This window comes from Ambystoma mexicanum, chromosome 1p (assembly GCF_040938575.1).
Source record: "Ambystoma mexicanum isolate Mex_15411 chromosome 1p, UKY_AmexF1_1, whole genome shotgun sequence".
Classification (NCBI taxonomy): domain Eukaryota; kingdom Metazoa; phylum Chordata; class Amphibia; order Caudata; family Ambystomatidae; genus Ambystoma; species Ambystoma mexicanum.
The window spans coordinates 788809420-788830972 of record NC_090921.1 but is presented as its reverse complement, the minus strand read 5'-3'; the positions used below and the strand labels follow the sequence as shown (position 1 = coordinate 788830972).

The window sequence follows — 21553 nt, the reverse complement described above, 5'->3', positions numbered from 1 at the left end:
TTGCAAGGGGTTTAAAATCCGATTTCCACTCTTATTTGGTGAGGGAAGGTCAGATTTGGATTCCGGTTTCTGCCCCTTATTCTCGATTACCTGCTATGTCTTTCTATCCATTCAGAATTCAATTATTTGTGGCTTGAGGGAACATTGCAGGGGGAAATCCTAACTTGGGTGCTATCCTTCCTAAATCAAAAAGTGTTCCTATTCCCTTGTGTGTTGTATATGTTCCACTAGAAGGTTAAACCAAGTAGTGCATTGCTTACATTCTTATTGTAATTATCACCCCGTTGCTGATTGCTGCCCCATATTAAATCGTATGTTTTATTTTGAATTTTGAAATAAGTAAATATTGCATTTTACCAACCAGCCTGGTTCATGGTCCATTGTGACCCAAGGTATTTGGAAAGGGGTTGTGATACGAGTTGTGTACCATCTTAAATTGAATCTGTATAAGATGAGGAGAAAAGCATCTCAGTTGTGCGCTACATACTAGGCCGAGACCAAGGTGTGTGTCGCCTGATTGAAATCCTTAACAAAGCTACCACTTATGAGGAACAAACAATGTCAATGGGCTAGAAGAGTCTGTAGTGAGCCAGGACAGCCAAAATCAATTGAAGCACAGTTTACGGAGCTGAGGCACTTCTTAGAATTAAAGTCTTGCACATAGAAACATTTCTTGCAGGGTCAAAAGCTGTTAAGCCTGTGCAAAGAGTTGGAAACGACTCTGACGGTAAGCCACTGCAATTCCCAACTGTGAAGAGCACAGCTAAACGGCAATGAGGTAAGTATGCCAAGTCTAAACAGTATCTCTGGTTTGAAGAAGAGTGGTCCAGTTGGATTCTGTCTTGCTACAGCGGTGCAGACCTGGTGTTCCTGAGCCTCAGTCGTGGGGACAAGACGGAGAATGTCTGGAGGGCTCCTGCAGCGGTACTTGGGAGGTCGTCAGCAGCTAGGGGCTCTTTTCGGTTCTGGGACGAATTGTGGTTTCAGTGCTTAGTAAACAGCACTGGAGCGGATCTCTGATACCGGTTGGGCTTCCTTCACTCCAGGGGTCCTGCACTTTGGCGAGGGGACTCAAGCTCTGGTCGTCCTGTTTCTGGAGGGTCCTTAGGAGACTCCTGGAGCTTATAGCCGGATTGCAGACGTTGCACTCTATGGATTTCTTGACCCCTGGCACTCTGTTGTTGCAGCAGCAAAGTAGTACAGCCCGTCGGGGAGGATGTTCCAATGGAGTTCGTCTCGGGGTTAGTTGGTCCCACTAACCCAAGGGGAGAAGTCATCCCTTCCGGAGCTTCTCTGTCAAATTAAAAAGGAGTTTCACCACAGCAGCATGGTTTCACCAGGCACTTCAAAGGTCCAGGAAGATGCAGCAAGCTTTGTTCACGGTTTCTTTGTCGGGTATTCCTCTCAGTGGTCGACTCTGCCGCTAGCCCCAAAACCCTAGCCTTTAAAGTAGATTTCTCCCATTCAAGCACAGCCTAGGCTGTCACACAGCAGGGTGGATGTTTTGAAATGACAGCCAGCCAATCAGGACTGGTTTCATTCAGGCATTCCTAGGGACAAAGGACAGGGGAGTTTTGGGAACCTCTCACACATCCTACCTTTCCAGACACAATGGAGCCAGAGGCAGGCTTCAGCGCTGAAGCATCCAAAGGCAAAACGAACAAAGAGCTAAAATCTGCCTCGACGCACAGAGTAAAACCCAAGAAAGACATTGCAAAAAGAAAATCGCGAAAAAAACCGACCGGGCCATTTTTATGAAATCATCACCAATGGGTGAAGTACTGCAGCTGAGTGTTCAGCCTGTGGTAGCAAAGCACAATGGTAGAAAACAAACCAATGTCACCAGCCATTTAAATTAGGCAGGGTAACATAAAATGTTTTACATGAGAATGTAGATTAAGGGGCTACTAGGTAACCCCCCCTCCCTCTCCGACGAGCACTCTACATAAGATGGCGTGTGCTGGACCTGCAAAAAGAAAGGGCAAGTAAAGTCAATTTCACTTCACTGTTCTTGAAAAGAGAAGTTCACACAAGAAAAGGTATTTAAACCTTATGAGAAATCTAAAGGATTTCTCTGTGACACTACACTGAAGATGCTGTGTGACACCATACAAAAAGTAGATGCCTATGAAGTTTGTCAGACTCCAAAAACGGTGGAAACAATCCAAATCAGGTCAAAACCCAAGAGGGGAGAAAAAGGTCTCACTTACTTCAGGGTTAAAATAAAAATAAAAGTCCTAAAGTCCAGCTAAAGAGCTGGGGGCCTCTAAGGTTGAAGGGAATTAGCACAGAAGAACAAGTTACTTACCCCTGGTAACGTTCTTTCGACTGGATGTTCCTCCCACGTATTCCTCATCTGATATTTGTATCGTCTGCTTGGCTGATAGGGAAAAAACTAAATTCCACACCAGAGGGCGATGTGCTCGATGTCGTGGCGTCGAGGTCCCTCGAGGTCTGCCGTAGGGTGTCAACGTCATCAGCAATACAAATAGCTCGAGCTGCGCCCGTTGGCTACAGTTCTGTTTTTTTGTTCCCATCAATTGAGTGATTGACTAGGCGCACCCAAAGACTGCAGCTCTCAGAAAACACGGAGTATAAAGCACTTAATTGTATGGCGGGGTAGGCTGGGAGGGGCGATGAGGAATACGTGGGAGGAACATCCAGTCGAAAGAACATTACAAGGGGCAAGTATCTTGTTCTTCAAATGCATTGTGTCCTCCCACGTATTCCTCATCTTTGATAGACTCCCAAAGCAGTGTCAATTTTGAAGAGGGTGCACCAATTAATTTAATCATGGACTGTATAAAGAACTGCCTTTGCAAAATGACCTCCTTGAGGTGACGTCGAGTCCAAACAGTAATGCTTTACGAACGTATGCATAGACTACCAGGTGGCCGCTGCACAGATATCGTTTCTCGGGACACCCCTTTGCAGAGCCGCAGAAGTTGCCATGCCCCTAGTGGAATGGTCCCTTAGCCCATCTGGTGGATCTTTACCTGCCAATCTATAATATTCTCCCATTGCTAAAATTATCCATCTGGATACAGTCTGTTTACTGCCAGGCCCAATTTGTGGCCAATGAACAGTAGGTCAATTTATCGAAATTTAGCAACTCTTGACATAAAAGCTTAGAGGTCTTTTTAGGTCTAGCCTGTGAAGCCTTTCTTCCTCCTTTCCTGCATGAGGGGGGAGGATAAAAAGTTGGCAGTGTTATCTTTTGAGACAAATGAAAATCAGAGACCTTAGGAAGGAATGATGGATTGAATTTAAGGATATCCTTATGGAAAACAGTTAAGGAGGCTTACAAGAAAGAGCCTGCAACTCACTCACCCTGCGGGCTGTGGTTCGAGGCACCAGGAGAGTTTTTAATGTAAGGAGCCATAGAGGACATGAATGTAATGGCTCGAATGGAATGCATGTCAGAAATTTTAATACCAAATTTAAGTATTAAATGGGCACATGAAAAGGGACTAGAGGGTAAATGTTAGTGAGATCCTATAGAAAATCCACAATCAATGGTACCTTGAAATAAGAGACCTCTTCAGAGGAACGCTTAAAAATGGAAAAGGCAGCCAGCTATCTTTTTATCGTTCCAATCTGGAGCCCCAAACGGGCTAAATGCAACAGGAAATAAAGCACTGTAGGTGTGCCACATTGGAATGGATCCAAACTCTTACCTTTGCACCAGTTACTGAACTTATTCCATATTCCAACGACACCGGTACAAGGATTTGGTTGCTGGCCTTCTGGCCGAAAGCAAGATCTCCATTACGTCATCTGGGAGGTCCCAAGCCTTATACCTCAGGCTCTCGGAAACCATGCGAGAAGGCAGAGTGTCTTGACCTCTGGATGAAGAACCCAACCTTCCTCTTGCGAGAGAAGATCCTCTCTTTTTGGAAGACGTATTGGAGGGCAGATGGACAGGTCCAGAAGGTCTGGGTACCATGTGTGATGCTGGAAATGCATTAGAGGGACAGGGCCTCCCTGTCCTTGTTCTGTAGTCCTTTTCATGTGTTTTCTGTATTGTTTCCTGCACAGGAGTCCATGTGGAACTCCTGGCAGTGCAGCTCTTCCACTTTTTGGTTTGGTGTACAGACCCTTGGGACACCCATGGGTAGGGGTACATCCCTGTACCCCTAGTGTATGTTTTTGGGCACCTGTGTGTGGCCCACAGAGCAGGGTATGGGCTGGTGGCAGCTCCATGCTGAATTTGACAGGTGCTCCAAGTATCCTCCATTTTGGGATACCCAGGCCCTGCCATTGGAATCAGTTGATACCGGATAGAAGACAAGATGGCCCCTGTGGCCTCTTGCTTTCTATTGCCCGTTACCTTTTTTTTCCCCCAAAGTCATGGGTAGCCCCGACTCTATCCATTCCCCCCGACTGGCTGTTGGGTGGACGTTGCATATATGGCTGGAGCCTTCCCACCGACTGTATGATGTGGGTGCACCCTGTGGGTGGGACCTGGGTGAATGGAGTGTGTGACCAATATGCACTTCATGTTCTAGGTGTCTGATTTCTGGTTTGCAATACAATGACTGAGACAGCCCTGCCGAAACTGGTATGAATGCAGTGTGGAGTGCTGAATGGCTGGGTACTTGTCCCAATACACATTCCTTATTTTGAGTGTCTGAGAGGGAGGAGAATGACCTGAATGCACAGTGAGCCTGACTGGCTGCCCTTGTGAGTGATTGGTTGTCTGAGTGTGACCCATCAGAGTGAATGAGAGAACAGCATATATGGGGGCCTCTCAATGCTAGAAATTGTTCTGAAGTTGAAACTGATACTTGATCTCGAAGCCGAGCCTGAAGAATAAGGTTGACCACTCTTACCTTAACTGCAATCCAAAAGCTGCCGTGCCATCGAAACTGATCCAAGAGAGGACCTGGCTAGGAGACCTCTTCCCAAGCTACGAGGGACCATCGTGCACCGCTAACCTTCGCCGAATCGCCCTGTACGTCAGCCTTCGAAAGACTCAACTGGAGACAGGGACCGCTGAGGAGAATGACGAGAAGCACCGAACAGCCATCCGTCGTCAACCAGGGATTGCAGGTCTGCTATAACCGCCGGAGGCCCGTTGAAGCTGTGTTGCCCAGAAGCAATAACCAATTGACGCTGAGCCGCCGACAACTGGAGCCGCAATACTCCATTAAGACACTGAATTCAAGGACGTACTCGTCAGCACCGCCGACCGCTTTGTCCCACCGCAGTAAGTCGAGGCCGCTGACGTGCAGAGGAGCATCCGCCATTGGGGTTCCCGTCATCTGAAGACCGCAGAGACGCCGACGACTTGACACGCTTGCTGGGCCAAAGTTCTTCAGTAACTCTTTGAGGGAACGAACTATCGTCGCCGAGGAGCACAGCACGCTTCATCTTCGCAGGACATCCATGACCGATCGTCGATGAGCACCGCCAGGACTGAAGATGCTCCCTCGATACCTTTGTTCACCATTTCCTCATGGGATCTCAACGATCCGTGGCTCCTGCCTTAAAGGGAGCCGCTCAAGAAGGATCCATTGACGACTCGACATCAGAGCTCTGCTATTCCAGGTACATTGGGGTTGTAGAACTATTTAGAGGGAAATAAGACTCATTTAAACAATATATGGACTGGGCTTGTATTACATTTTTATTTTAGAGGTTGCCCAGGTTGGGGTGGGGGGGTCCTCATACAGAACTGTGCCTAGTGGTAGGGGGCCAGTATTCTGCCTATTGTTTTAACCAACCTGCTTTCCTCCAATGTCTATTGTTTGTTCACTTTAACTGATTTGTATGACATTTGAACTGAGTACAGTGGATGCATTTTAAAGGAATCAAAGAGTAATTGTGGTACCACATAGAAACTGTATATATTTACCATTTTAGATTATGTTGAGCACACAGGGTATTATTTTATGTGTACATAACCAAAGACATATATATAAAGGCTTATCACTAACAGTGTGTGGACATAACTTTGTGGGTGCTTGGGGACTACACCGTACTAAAGAACCTCCTGAGAGCTTAAGCCTCGATTGCTCGCCCAATGCTACCGAATAGAGATTCTTGGCTGGAGTGTCCTGTGCTTCCACTCTGCCATATAGAGAGCAGGAGTACAGACACCCCCCTCCAGTCTTTACACCATGTCCTCCTGGCCCAATCCGGAGCAATAAGGCTCATGGATTTCCCTAACTTTCTCAACCTCCTAAGGAATGACGGGGACTGTAGGAAACTCGTAGAGAAGTGGAAATTCCCAGTTCACTACGAATGTGTCTCCTAGAGCTCCCCTCAAGAGGAAATTCCCTTGAGCAATACTGTTTGCACTTCCGATTGATCTCTGTCATGAGCAGATCCACTTGAGGGGTTCCCCAAAGGGTGAAGATCTCTTGAAGGACTACCTGAGCTAGTTCCCACTCATGGGAGACGGTGCTCTGCCTGCTCAAAGCGTCCGCTGCCGCGTTCTGCTCTCCGGCTATGTGAACTGCCAACAGATTCCTTCTGGAATTGCCCAGAACCAGAGATGCATTGCCTCTTTGCACAATGGTAGTGACCCTACACCACCTCTTGTTCAGGTGGTACATGGCCACTGTGTTGTCAGTCAATATCAGGACATTCTTTCCCCGTACAGAGGGCAGGAAGGCCTTCAGCGCTAGTCAGATTGCCCTCAGCTCCAAAAGGTTGATGTGTAGTTTGGACTGTGATGGAGACCAACGACCGCTGATTGTTAGTTCGTTGGTGCGGGCTCTCCACCCCTTGAGAGAGGCGTCCATCACTACCGTTATCTCTGGCCATGGTTGCTTTAAAGATTCTCCCTTGAGAATGTTGTCCTCGCAGCCCACCAAATCAGGTCTTGAGCAACTCTGCTCGGAAGTTGCCGTTGATCCGACATATTCCCTGAAAATTGGTACCATTGAGCCCCGATGAGCCCATTGAAGGGATCTCATTCTCAATCGGGCAAAGCAATATCAACAAAGGCCGGAAGATGTTGGTCATTCTGAAATTTTGCTACCATCTGCTTTATGTGTTGAGCTCTCACCTCGGGAGGCGCGGCTTTCCCCAAGGAAGAATCCAAGCCTGCTCTGATGAAATGGAGTCTTTGGAATGGTATCATATGGGACTTCTTGCAATTGAAGTAGAAGCCCAGTCGGTTTAGGGAGTGTCAGGCGATGCTGAGATGTTACTGCGCTTGCTCGGGTGAATGAGCCCTGATCAACTGGTCGTCCAGGTGAATCCCCCCCGACCTCCTCTCCTGAGACTTGCTGCCACTACCGCCATCTGCTTGGTGAAAAACCCTCAGGCGGAGGACAGCCCGAATGGCAGAATTCGAAACTGATGGTGAGAACCGCAAACCTCAGGTACTTCCTTTGCTTCAGATTAATTGGCACATCAAAGTAAGCATCCTGAAGGTCCAATGATACCAACCAGTCTTGGAGTTGGAGAGCCTGAAGGATCTAAGAAAGTGTTACCATCTTGAACCTGTCCTTACTGAGGAATTTGTTCAAAATTCTCAAGTTCAAGATGGGCATCACTCCTCCGTCCTCCTTGTGAATGAGAAAGTAGGGGGGAATACCAAACCTTGTTCCTCTCCGCAACAGGTACATGTTCTATTGCACCTTTCTCTAGCAGGGTTAAAATTGACAGAGTTGGTTCCCAGTGGATGATATTGAGGCCTTTTTTGAAAAGGAAGGCAGTAACTTTGGGCTACTGTTTCCAGTGCCCAAGCATCTGAAGTAATGCCCTACCATTTGTTCAAATGCTGAGAGATTCTGCCTCCCACTTGGGTCTGGTGGGTCTAGGTCGCAAAATGGCTTAGAGGTAGCTGCAGCAGCGGCGGCTGAGGGTACAGTTGCAACTGCTGGGGCTGATCTAGCACCCCTTCCTCATCCACCGCAAGGGAATCTTTGTCCAGCCTGTCCTCTTCTCCTTCCCCTTCCAAATGAGGAAAGGAAACGAAAAGGACGACCTCTCCAGGAAGATGAGCCTGAATAGGATTGTTGTGGAGGTTGATGTATGGAGGCACTAAGTGACTTAGCCGCCGCCTTGGAGGTCTGCAGCTTCTCCCGACTCTAATCCGCCTTGCTGCCAAACAACCACAAGCCGTCAAAGGATATATTGAGTATCTGGCTTGCACATCCGGTGCAAAGCCCGACTTCCTCAACCATTCAAACCTGCTTAGTACGGTGCTAGAAGCCATGCACCTGCTGATACCGTCAGCAGTGTCCAGTCCTGACTGGAGGCACTCCCATTGCCTCCTTTCCATTCTTCACTGAAGCAAGGAAGCAGTCTTTCCTCGCCTTCCAGAATGTGCTGAGCCGCCATGCTAACAGTCCCACAGGGTGTAAGTAAATCGTGAACGGGTACAAGTAACTTTAGCCGATTTTAAGGCCATACTGCCCGAAGAGAGCCCAGGCAAAATAAATAAAGAATAATTCTTCCAAAAGAACATGAGTAATTTCTTGTCGTCGCTATCCGGGGCAATAGAGGGGTAAGCAGACTGCCTGGTCCATGTGGTTGCCTGAACCACCAAGCTTTCAGGTGTAGGGTGCTTGGTAAAATAGTCCAGATCAATGCTAGAAGGCCTATATTTTCTGGCAAAGTTCCTATTTACAGCAGGACCAGATTCAGAGGTTTCACAGTTTGCCATGACCTTCCTCTGAAGGGTAGCATGAAAAGGTAATGCTGGGTCCTTCTGAGGGCCTTGATTCAGAATATCCGCCATATCGTCTTGTTCATAGGTAGGAGAATTTCTGCTCCAGCCCATGAATTCAATGACCCGATTCATGATATTCTTGTATGTAGAATCTGCATGTTCAGCCAGATCAGGTCTGCCAAATTTGAGCTCTGGCGAAGTGACTATGCCACTAGCTGACTGTAGGCAATCAAAGATCAGATATCTTGGATTCTTGATCGATAAGTTCCTCAGGAACATTTTGGGAACCATAAACTAAACCAAACCAAATGGGGGAGAATCCTCCCCAGAGGCTTGCTCTTCCTCATAAATTGAGGCCATAGATTTGAATGACGATGCATTACTTACCGTAAAAGCATTTCTGATGGTTGTATCTGTTTAGAATCACATGTTGTGCATAGTCCGACATCCAGTGGTCACTGCGGAGTATTGCATTTTGTTTTTCGTAGTCGAAAAGGGGATGTCGACAAGGCATGTCTGTAACACTATCCCTATAGTGACGTGCAGTGTACCCACAATCCCTCACGCGTCGAGATCCCTCTGTATTTTTTCTGCCCTGAGGGAGCCCATTAGACACGAGTGAGTACAGAAAAGAGAGATAAAGGATGTCTATGTTCCTTCCATCCGAGCAGGGACTAAGGGTGGGCGCATGTGAATCTAAGCAGATACAACCATCAGAAATGCTTTTACGGTAAGTAATGCATTGTCTTCTGACGTTTGTTAATCTGATTAGAATCACATGCTGTGCACAGACTAGCCAGCAGTACCCGGAGTTGGAGGTGGGTTGTGAGAAGGAACAGTAGAAAAAAGATGTCTTAATACTGCTTGTCCCACCTGGGATTCAGATCTAGAGTGGGTATCTAGACAGTAGTGTTTTGTAAAGGTGAGTACAGAACTCCAGATTGCCGCTTTGCAAATAGACTCGAGAGGGACATTTGCAATGAATGCTATGGAAGCCCCAGTGCCTCGAGTAGAATGTGCTCTTGGCTTGAAGGGTAGTTCTCTCTTAGCAAGAGAGAAACGGAGTGATGCATTGGACAATCCATCTAGATATAGTGGATTTTGAAACGGCATCTCCTTCTCTTCCTGCTGCCACCGAGACAAAGAACTGATTAGTCTTTCTCAGAGGTCTAGTTCTTTCCATATAAAACATGATGGCTCTGCGCACATCCAGTATATGCAAGCTCTTTTCTTCAAAATTTGAAGGGCTTTGAAAGAACGTTGGTAGTTCTATTGACTGGTTGACATGGAATTTAGAAATTCATTTTGGTGCAAACCTAGGATGTGTGCGTAGAACCACCTTATCCTTGTGAACTGTTACGAAGGGGTCTAGTAGAGAGAGCGCTTGTAGTTCACTCACTCTCCTAATGGAGGTGATAGCTATTAAGAAAGCAGTTTTAAGAGTGAGGTTCTTAAGGGATGCTTTGTACATGGGTTCCAAGGGTGAGCCCATAAGCCTGGTAAGTACCACATTTAGGTCCCATCCGGTAGCTGGCTTGGCTATAGGGGGGTGTATCCTCTTTACTCCCTCCATGAAGGCTTTAATAACTGGGACTTTCCACCATGACACTGTTTTGAGAAGTGGTGTATGCGGAAAGTGCAGCTAGATGAACTTTAATAGAATTAAAGACCAATCCTAAGTCTAATAAGTGAGTCGCGTAAAGAACAATTTGTGTGGGAGAGCAGTCAACGGGGTTGATGCTCTTACCTCTACACTAGATGACGAATCTCTTCCACTTGCTAGAATAGCAGTAACGAGTGGTAGGTTTTCTAGCCTCCCTAAGAATCTTTGAGGGAGCTGTAAATGTCCAAATTCTATGACCTCAGGAGCCAGGAAGCTAAGTTCATGGTCTGTGGGCATGGGTGTAGCGTCCTGCGACAGCCTCTTGTACGGGCAGGGTAGTTTCACCGGTGGAGATAAAGACAGCTCCATCAGGTGAGCGAACCATGGCTGCCGGGCCCACATCGGTCCACTAGTATCATGGCGACTGGTTCCTGGTGCATCTTGTGCACTATTTTGTTGAGAAGTTGAGTCGGGGGAAAAGTGTAAACAAAATTCCCTGACCATGTCATCTAGAGACCGTAATCTTGGCATTGGGAGTTGCGAACAGATCTATTTCTGGGAATCCACATTGTGTGAAAACATCAAAGACAAGGTCTTCTCGTAACCGCCATTCGTACTCTGCGGGCAGGGGGAAGTCTCTGCTGAGTTCGTCTGCTAGCAGATTGAGTTCCCCTGGTACATGTTGTGACAACAGGAACATGTGTTTGAGAGCCCACTTCCAGATGTTCTGGGACAGATTGCATAGTCCAGGAGAGTGCCCCCTTGTTTGTTCAGGTAGTACATGGCTGTGGTGCTCTCTGAGGACTGTCTTCCCTTGCCGGTGCGCCTGGAAAGTCTTCAGTGCTTTGAAGACTGCTAGCAGTTCCAGCAAGTTTATGTGTTTGGACGCTACGCTCTGAGTCCAAACTCCACGTGCAGTTTGATGGGATAGGTGAGCCCCCCCCCCCATCCTGTGAGGGATGCGTCTGTGGTTAGAGTGGCTTACACTGCGGGGGTGGCGAATGGTTTCCCTATTACAAGGTTTTCCTTCGACCATCACCGTAGCGAGAGAACCAAGGCCTGCGAGACCACCACTAGATCGTCCCATTGTCCGCTGGCCTGACACCACTGACTGTTGAGCCATTCTTGCATTAGGGTATGCACAGGCGCGCGCGACGTACCAAATATATACATGACGCCATCATTCCTAGCAAACGCATTGCTTTGCGTACCGTCACCTCTCGACCGGCCACATTGAGGGATCTGAAACAGCATATTTTGGACCCTCTCGTTAGAGGGGAAGACGAGGCCGTCCTTTGTTCGAATTAGAGCCCCTAGGAATTGTTTGATCTGGCTGGGGTCTAGGCTGGACTTCTCGTTGATGGAGAAGCCCAGTTGGAACAAAAGGTCTACAGTCTTTTGGGTATTTGAGCAGCATGTCTCGTAAGAATCCCCGGTTATGAGCCAATCATCGAGGTAAGGGTATACTGGGATGGACAACCTGCGCAGGTGGGCCGCTGCCACTGCAAGTACTTTCGTGAATACAATTGGTGCGGACGCTATGCCGAAGGGTAGCACTCTGAACTGGTAGTGTTTGCCCTCTATCATGAACCTAAGGTATTTTCTGTGTGCCGGCAACATTAAAATATGAAAGTATGCATCTTTCATGTCCAGTGTTGTCATGTAATCTCCCTGTGAAAGCAGGGGGGATTACTTCCTGTAAGGTCACCATACGAAATTTTTGAGGTTTGACAAATTTGTTTGCTGGGCGCAGATATAATACAGGGCGCATGGTTAAGTCCTTTTTTGGTACAAGGAAGTACACTGAATAAATACCTTCCGTTACATTTGATAGAGGCACGACCTCTATTGCTCCTTTTAGTAGCAGCAGTTCCACTTCTTGAAGAAGGATGGAGAGGTGCTCCGTTGATAGGCGGCGTCCCCTTGGGGGTCTGTACGTGGGGGACCGACTGAATTCTACGCAGTAACCGCGGGCTATAGTTGACAATACCCAGCGGTCGGATGTTATTCTCTCCCATGCTGGTAGGAAATATGTTAACCGGCCCCCGACCAGCGATGCATGGGAGGGGACCCGAACATTCGGGTCATTTGGTGTTGGTAGCCGGGGAACCTCTGTGAGTGGGGCCCTGATCACTACCCTTGCCTTGGCGTTGTCCTCTTTGAGTGTATCTGTCACTGCTTTCCCCGAGTCGAGGGCCAGTTGCCTGCAGTGTACTGCAGTTGTTGACGTTGGCCTCAAAAAAAGCGTTTGTTGCCGAATCCTCGCTTATTGGGAGGCCTTGAGATCTGGTGTAAAGTCTTTAGGGTTACGAAATCCTTAGTGGTCTCCAGTGCGTCGTCCGCTTTCCCAAAGAGGTTAGAATCCTCGATTGGTTTGTTTATGAGTGACGCCTGGGTCTCTGGCTTAAAAGTTCCAGAGCCAGACATGACGCTTCAGAAGTATCCCCTGGACTGAAGAACGGCCAGCCGCTTCTGCAGCATCAAAGCATCAAGTGTGTTTTTAATGATGCTCTGGTTAACCAGAGTTCCTTCCGTTACAGTGGTTAACAAGCGAGTTCGTAAGGGCTCAGAGATTTCCGAGGTCTTGGCGTAACTTCCCCCATTGGGCTAGCAAGTTATTATTGGCAATTCTGGTGGAAAAAGCTGCCGAGGCTGTAATTCTCTTACCCGGGGCGTAGAGTTTCTTTCCTTCCTTGTCCGGGAGTGCTTTGCTAGTTGATAGCGGAACCCCTGCCCTTTTAATTGTGGTAGTTACTACCAAGGAATTTGGTATTGAGTGACCCTTAATGTATAATGGGTCAGATGGAGAGGGAGCAAACAGTTTTTAAATTGTTGGGTTGACCCCTCTAACCAACGCAACTGTAGACAGCGATGGGATGATTCATCTCTTAAATGAGGCGAAGAGGGGAAGAGTATGGCTAGTGGGAGGTTCTTCCTTAATGATTTTTTCTACAAAATCAATATTGGGAGTAATTTCCCCAGTCTCAATTTCAAAGTGTGATGCTGCTTTGTGTAGTAGCGCGCTGAAAGTGGGTTGGTCATCTATAGGTGACGGGTTCCTGACCGGTGTGGTTTGAGGAGGGGAAAGGTTCAGGATCTCAGGGTCTGTAGACGCTGTTCGGGACTGCCAAGGCTGTGAGCCACCTTCATCTGGGGGGGGGGGGGGGTCTTCGAAGCCCCCCCCCACCCATGTCAGGGTTTTCCTCAAAACCTTCGAGGTTCCGTTGGTCTTAACTATCCAAGAACTCCTCATCCTCTTGAAAGTGAGTCTTCTTCAGTGAGGTCATAAGTATAAGCCTCCTCTTGAAGGGGGTTAAATAGTCTAGGATATTTAGCCCTGGGGTCCTCATGAACTACCTCTCTTGCCCTCTTGGGTGTTTTATGTTCAGGAGTGGACATAAATCTATCCAGCTTGTCCATACATGATTGGAATCCCTCAAATGTTCAATGTGGTAACCCTGAACGGTCTGGAGGCATAAAGGGAAGCTCCTCCGCCTGTAGCCGTCTAGATCTGTCCCATAGCGTCGAGGATAAACGCCCTTCGCCTTCTGAGAAACCTTATCGTAGGCTAGGGCCTTCCTTCAAATGCAGGAGCGGTCCCCGCCTCCCTTCCGGCATTCTCGGCGTCTCCCTGGCCTTGTAAGCGGGGTTTGGCGTATCAGTCGCCGCCCGTCTCTGGCCGTCAGTGGAAACTATACGAGCCAAGCTTTCGACAATTCATTTCTCCATCGAGGGTTCGTCTGGCGTCGTGTTGGGTGGTGCAGGGTCTCTTTCGGCAACAGCCGCACTCTTACGAGGCCCCTGGCGTTTTGGTGGTAGCGCCCTTGTCTGCAGGTAGCCCAGTCGCTAGTCGCGTCTGCGGTGGCAGGGAGGCCTTGCGACCCTTACGGTCGGTGGAGGACGCCGGTAGGCCCGGCGTCTCCATTGGCGCTAGGGCTTTCTTCGACGAAGAAGGGCCATGGGTTGTGTGCTTATGTTTATGTTTTCTGTGTTTGTCAGTGTCGCCCGAGTGTTCATCCGAAGTTGCCGGGGACAGATGCTGAGGAGCAGGTACGCTCCCTAGAGAGGTCTACAACCTCCGAAACGGAGGTCGGGTTATCACTGTCCTTGTCACACGCGGGGGCAGCGGGTGAGGAATCAGCTCTAGACATAGCGTAGGCTGCCCACCTCTTGACCCTGCGGTCCTTTAAAGTCTTTTGGGCGAAGAAGTTTACAGGCCGAACAGCCGTCCTCGTTGAGGTCGAGGGGTAAGCAACGGTTACACCGCTTGTGCTTATCCTTCCATGTGAATTTGCCCTTACAGCGTGGGCAAAATCTAAAAAGTAGTCCTCTCCATAGCTGAGGATACAATTAAGAGTGATAGCGACCCCGAAGGAAAGGGGGGTGAAAGAGAAAGGCATTCTTAGAAGAAACAAATGTCCCACGACCCCCACTCTCCCTACTGTTTTAGGCCGTTGAGGGCGGGCCACGTGTTGGGCAGCGCCGAAGGATCGCCTCTGTCTAAGTCACCGCAGTCGAAGTTCTTAATCGGTGGTGAAACAGCTTCGCCGTCGAAGGAGGAATCTGATAGAATATATAAGAAATAACCAAAGGGTCAAATACATATTTTGCAATTTCTCTCGAACGAGCTGAGCGCCGCGTTAAGGCGACCAATATCTGGGCGGAAAAAAACAATCTGAGGGACCTCGACGCATGAGTGATTGTGGGTACACTGCACGTCACTATAGGGGTAGTGTTACAGACACGCCTTGTCGATGTCCCCTTTTCGACTACGAAAAACAAAATGCAATACTCTGCAGTGACCACTGGATGTTGGACTATGCACAGCATGTGATTCTAAGCAGATTAATAAACATCAGAAAAGTATTTTTCGTCATAGGCTTATTGGCCTTCTCCGTTTTGGGCAGAGGCTTTGAAATGGTCGAAGTAACCTTCCGAGGCGCCGACGCTAATGGCGTCAACGCTGTCTTCGGCAATAGTGTCTATAACGTTAATGGGGTTGACGTGGTCTTCGACAATGGGGTTGATGAAACCTTCGAGAAAGGTTTCAACACCAACGCCGATTTACTTGCTGTTGCCTTCAATTTATGCAATGATAGGCTTGTCTCTGTCTACGGTTTGCTCTTATTTAGAGGTATCGGAGAAGGGCTATGTTCTCTAGATGATACCCGAGACGATTTCACCGGACCTAGAGCGAGTCGCCAATTTGGGGTAGTCTTCGACCTCCCTCTGTCCTCTGACTGATCAACTGGGTCATGGTCTTTGCGTAACTCCTTCGAGAGGGTTGAGGCCGCATACTCGAATATATGCAACATTTAACTCCTGAAAGCCTCCCATTTTATGGAGGAATCATTTTTAGTTGGGCACCTGACAATCTTAGTAGAGGAATCAGACGAAGAAGAATAGGGAGACCTATGATGTTTCTTCTATGCCTTCTTCGATGAAGAAGAAGGCTGTCTCGATCGAGACTTCTTCGACTTTTTGCACCGGGGCGAGTCCCTAGACTCCCTGGACTTTTTATCCCTCTTCGAAGAGGTCTTTGAAGCCCTCCCCTAACCCCCATGCCTCCAGTTTACCTTAGCGCACCCTGAGAGCTTTTCCTGTCATGGCCTGACGGGAGCTGCAGTCATCGGTCTGATGTTCGGAACCCAGGCAGCACAGGCAGAATCGGTAGGGGTCGGTGATGTACATCTTTTTCTCACAGGCATGAATTTTTCTTAAACCCAGACTTTGGGGTAGAAGGGTTGGAAGATGCAGACATTTCTAGCGAAACTGAAGCGTGCCGTTGAACACTCGAAACAAAGCTTTCGGAAAAACGGAACCGAAGTCAACGGGCACGGCTCAAGCGATTTGCATTGTTGATGATATCAACACCTTACGGCAGCCCTCGAGGGACATCTATGCCACATCAAGCACAGCGCCCTCTGGTGTGGAATTATTTCTCCGAAGCAGCAAAGCTGACGATACGAATATCAAAGATAGAAATACGTGGGAGGACACAATCCATTTGAAATGTGAATTCTCCCTAACACCATCTAAATTGAATTTGTGTTTCTGTGGGGGGGCCCTTGACCCCATTCACACAATCCTGAGAATGGCCTGGACCTTTCTCCACGTTTACCTTGATTGGGTTTTGGCATACCTCTTAGAGATCCCCTGTTCACTACAACTAGGATGGCCTCCTAAGAATTCGGCCTAAAGGCCACATTCTAGAAATTCATATTAGCAGTCACGTGACCCTTCACGTCTATGTGGCAAATTATCACTGTCATCTTGAAGAGATGAAGGGGGGTGGGGGGTTGGGGGTGGTTCAAAAAGGGCCCAGTCAGGTAAAGTGGAGTCCACCAAGTGGAACAATTAAGGTCAAAAAGACACAACCAGCCTAAACACAACTAAGAGTGCACTCTCTCAAGGAGATGGAGAATCTTTGAGGAACCCCAGCCTAACGAGTAATAAGGACTCTTAAAACAGAGCACAGAACAAAACTCTGAATTGAGATTAAGACTGGCTGGGAGCAAACCAAGTCACGCACCCAGAAAAGCCAGCAAAAAGTAAAGGGGGATACCACAAGTAGAATAAAATGGGCTTTCTCCCGAAATCTGTTTTTCCAGATTATCCTGGAACACAATACTCTGTGCTTTCAAGGGCTGTATTTCAGAGGCAGCATGTGCCGACAAAGTTGAGGAGGGCGAACAGAACTAAGGAGAACCATCCTGGGCAGTGATCATTATCGCACCACCCAACCAGCACTAAAAAGGCATGCAAATGTACATAATACTTTACAAATAAAGTCTAACAATACAAGTCTGCTAGACAGTGAGCCCCCCCCCCATCCCTCCCCAGCTTAGGACCATGCACCAGTCCACCCCTCGCTCAAGGAACACAGCACCAGAACTCCGAAACCCAATCAATAGCAACATTTACCATGTTGTGGTGGGAGAAACTGCTGGGGGAGGTCTGCTGCGTGATGGCACTTTGCTTGGAATTGCTGAACACAAGAGGCTGGGATATTGAAGTATTCTGTGAGGAATCCAGGTTTGCAGTGTCATTTTCCAAAGCAGCAGGAGGCTTTCCCAACAACACAGCAAGGTCAATCCTGGGAATGAAAAGTTAAAAATAAAAACATCTTTATTCAGCAGAAGCATTAAAATGAAGAGTTTCCCACAGACCAACTGGAAGTAACCTAAGCCAGACCCCTTCCACATCCCCCATACCTGGGAATTAGGTCTTTTGGCCTGTTAACTCAGTCCCCACACCACCTGCTCAGGTTACTGCATCATCAAACCGAAGAAAATAGTTTTTAGCATGCGTCACATAGTTGAGGTCAGTCACCCTCACTGGCACTCTTTAATAAATACAAACCAAAACAATCTACATCTGTCCTATTTGTTCACTTTTCAACTGTTGCTCACCTCTGTCCCGCCGTGATGGTTACATTCTCAGTTGGCAGAGGTGCCGAGGATACACTGGAAGCAGTAAAGATTTTCGTCTCTGAAAGCTATAATAAAGCGTGGAACATCAGTAACAAGGGTAGAAATTATTTTGGGAACAAACAAGGTGGTATGAATACATCCTTTGTGTTAAGAAATTAAACTACTCACTAAGTTACTGTACATTTTTCCATAAACTATATTCCAACATGACAGAAGGTCTTAAGATTAGAGATCTCTACAAGCAGACCAATTCAAACACATGGCCCACTTTTCGAAGGTATGAATACATTAAAGTACCTTTTACTCTTAAACGCGAAAAAAAAAATCATGAAGAGACGATTTCTAAAAAATTGAGGTTAGAGGAAGGGCACCCCAACCAAATTTGTAGAAAGAAAAGCTACTTTAAAAAACTCGGCAGTTTTGCGCTTGTTTCATGCATTTACATCAGAGTGAACACAGCCGAATATCGCTCCATGGAACACACAAATTCCAACAGCCAGTCCTATGCATATTAATGCAAACGAGGAAACTTAGTAGGAAGTGAGGAGTGCACAGAGCAAAGGGGATGAGAATAATAGTCATTACAGTGAGTAAAATGCAAGTTATTGACCATAGTGACTATTGTAATACTAGCCCACAGTTCAAATGCCTCCAGATTGCTTGGCTGTTGTCCCAGGAAAGGGGCAGTACTTGAGCCTGCAGCATAACAGCTGTTAGGACTGATTTTCTAAGCTCTGGCCTGGGGGACAGATGTATACAAGGCCAATCTGTAGTATGACAGGGACATCACTGAGAGCTGTAGCCAAACCAGTTCAAGGTAGCAGTGACGAGAGGTCTAGGCCAAGTCTCAGGAGGTGGTGAGTTTTTAAATGGTCCACAATGACTACACACACTGGGAGTCACAAACTACACTTAGAATGTATAAACAACGCTATGAAAAATGACTAAAAGGTAGAAGTATTACAACACTAAGACATGCATTACTTACCGTAAAAGTATTTGATGATTGCATCTGCTTAGATTCACATGCTATGCATATAGTCTAATATCCAGTGGTCACCGCGGAGTATTACATCTTGTCTTTCGAGAATCTAAAGGGGATGTTGACATAGGCGTGCCTGTAACACTATCCCTAACGTGACTTGTAGTGTACCCAAAATCCCTTGCGCGACAAGGTCCCTCTGATTGTATTTTTTCTGCTGTCAGGGAGCCGTATGACTATCACGAGTGAGTACAGAAAAGAGAAAAAAGCAGTAAACGTCCATGTTCCTTCCATCTAAGCAGATACAAATATCAGAAATGCTTACAGTGAGTAATGCATGTCTTCTGATGCTCGTTAATCTGCTTAGAATAACATGCTTTGCATAGACTAGCGAGCAGTACCCAGAGTTGGAGGTGGGTTGTGAGAAGGAACAGTAGGGAAAAGATGTCTTAGTACTGCTTGTCCCACCTGAGAATCAGACCTAGAGTGAGTGTCTAGGCAATAGTGTTTTGTAAAGGTGTGTACAGAACTCCAGGTTGCCGCCTTGCTAATGGACTCAAAGGGAATATTTGCAATTAATGCTATGGAAGCCCCTGTGCCTCAAGTAGAGTGTGCTCTAGGCTTGAAGGGCAGTTCTCTCTTGTTGGTTTGTTTATTTATAGGGCACCAGAAAACCCTTGGGTAGCTGGGTGCGCAGAATAACAAGAATACTTACAACTTGGTTACAGGTTACAGATTGTTGGTATCATGTGTTATATCTAGTAATTACATTATATACATTCTTTATATGTAGCGATAGGGGGTAACATATTATAAACAGTAAATACATTATGTACATTTTACATGTGATCAGATCACAATGCACATGGTCTCAGGTTTCAAGGTCCTAGCAAAAGTGTAGCAGAGTGTGATGCATTTGACAATCCACCTTGAGATAGTAGTATTGGAGACAGGGTCTCCCTCTCTACCCGCTGCCACTGAAATGAAAAACTGGTTTGTCTTTCTTAGTGTTCGAGTTCTTTCCAGGTATAACATGACTGCCCTACGTACATCTAGTGTGCAAGCTTCTTTCCGCCATGTTGGAGGGGTTCTCGTTCACATGGAACTTTGAAATGAATTTAGGCGCAAACCAAGCTGCAGAGTATTAGTTTGTTTTTAGTATTAGTTTGTTTTTAGAAACTCGAAAAGGGAAGTCGAACAGGGCGTGACATTAATACTATCCCTAGTGTGACGTGCCCTGTACCCATGATCCCTCACACGTGTAGGACCCTCAGATTGTATTTTTTCCTGACATGAGGTAGCATGAGCAGTAGCGCGAGTACAGAGTATCCAAGCAGATAAGATGGATCAGACCACAAGCATCCATGCACCTTCTCTCAGAGGGGAGGAAGGGCGGGCACATGTGAATCTAAGCAGATACAAGCATCAGAAATATGATTACAGTGTGTAATGTATACCTTCTGAGGTTTTTGAAATCTTAGATCACATGCTGTGTGTTAGAAGGGTCATGAGCAAATAAATGTCTTAGAACCGCTTGTCCTACTTGTGTATCTGTCTTGGAATGAGTGTCAATGCAGTAGTGCTGAGTGAAAGTATGTATAGAGCTCCGTGTAGCTGCTTTGCAAATCCTGTCTAACGGGACATTTGCAATGAAAGCCAGAGTGGCTCAAGTACCTCTTGTGGAGTGGGCCTTGAACATAAAAGGCAGTGTCTTATTTGAAAGGGAATAGAACAGTTGGATACATCTGACTATCCACCTAGAGATGGCCTTTATAGAGATGTGATCTACTTCTCTGACTGGCACTATGGAGACAAACAGTTGATCTATTTTTCTTAGCGGTCTGGTCTTGTCTACATAGACTACCACCCTCCTCACATCTAGTGTGGAGTTTAACCTCAGCAGAGCTTTTGGGTTCTTGAAAGAAAGCCGGTAGCTCAATAGACTGCTTAACATGGAATTTTGAAATTAACTTGGGTGAGAACCTAGGGCGAGTCCGTATAACCAGTTTGTCCTTATGTATAGTAAAGAAAAGATCCTGCACTGAGAGCTTAGATTTCACTGACCCTTCTTATGGAAGTAATGGCTACTAAGAAGGCAGTTCTATACGTCAGGTGTTTGAGACTAGACTTGTGCATTGGCTCGAATGGGGGTCCCATGAGCTTAGTGAGTACCACGTTTAGGTCCCAAACTGCCGGTGGGTTAGAGATTAGAGGGTGGAGTCTCTTTACCCCCTCCATAAATGCCTTGATGACAGGTACCTTCCACCATGAGATCTTATCATGGGAAGTGGTATAAGCTGGCAAGGCCGCCAGGTGGACTTTTAGGGAGTTGAACACTAACCCTGCATCAAGTAGGTGGAGCATATAGGTAAAAATGTTACATGGAGTGCAGTCAATGGGATTGATTGGCTTATTCTGGCACCAAATTACGAAACGTTTCCATTTATCATACTAACAGTGCCTAGTGTTTGGTTTTCTTGATTCTTTCAAGATATCCATGCATCCCTGTGGCAGATTGAGATGCCAAAATTCTATGACTTCAGGAGCCATGCTGCCAAGTTCATAGTGTGGGGCTGTGGGTGCACTGTTAGTCCCTCGTGCTGGGAGAGTAGGTTGTACCGGCAGGGGAGTTTGATGGGATCGCACATCGCCAGTTTGCACAGGTGTGGATACCATGGTTGTCTCGCCCACATAGGAACAACTAGGATGAGCATCATCGGTGACCTGTGGATCTTGTTCACCACTTTCCTCATCAGAGGGGTTGGTGGAAAAACATACGCAAACATCCCTGACCAATTCATCCATAGGGCGTTCCCCTTGGAGCCTGGTTGAGGGAACCTGGATGCAAAGTTTGGGCATTACTGTTTTTCGGTTTTGGCGAATAGGTCTATAGTGGGGAAACCCTG

At 47.1% G+C, this 21553-nt stretch overlaps 1 protein-coding gene across 12 annotated transcripts in view; it reads right to left on the bottom strand.

Annotated features, from left to right (window-relative positions):
• Positions 1-21553, bottom strand: part of UBAP2L (ubiquitin associated protein 2 like) — a 1950223-nt gene that overhangs the window by 1214039 nt on the left and 714631 nt on the right. For all 12 annotated transcript variants that reach the window (XR_011304365.1, XR_011304368.1, XM_069651771.1 and 9 more), the window contains 2 exons: positions 17645-17730; positions 17157-17328 (listed from right to left, as the gene is read on the bottom strand). Coding sequence is in view for 10 of the 12 variants with exons in the window: in XM_069651771.1 (XP_069507872.1) it covers positions 17157-17328; positions 17645-17730 (258 nt within the window). In the remaining 2 variants the exon portion in view is untranslated. The remainder of the gene's footprint in view (positions 1-17156; positions 17329-17644; positions 17731-21553) is intronic.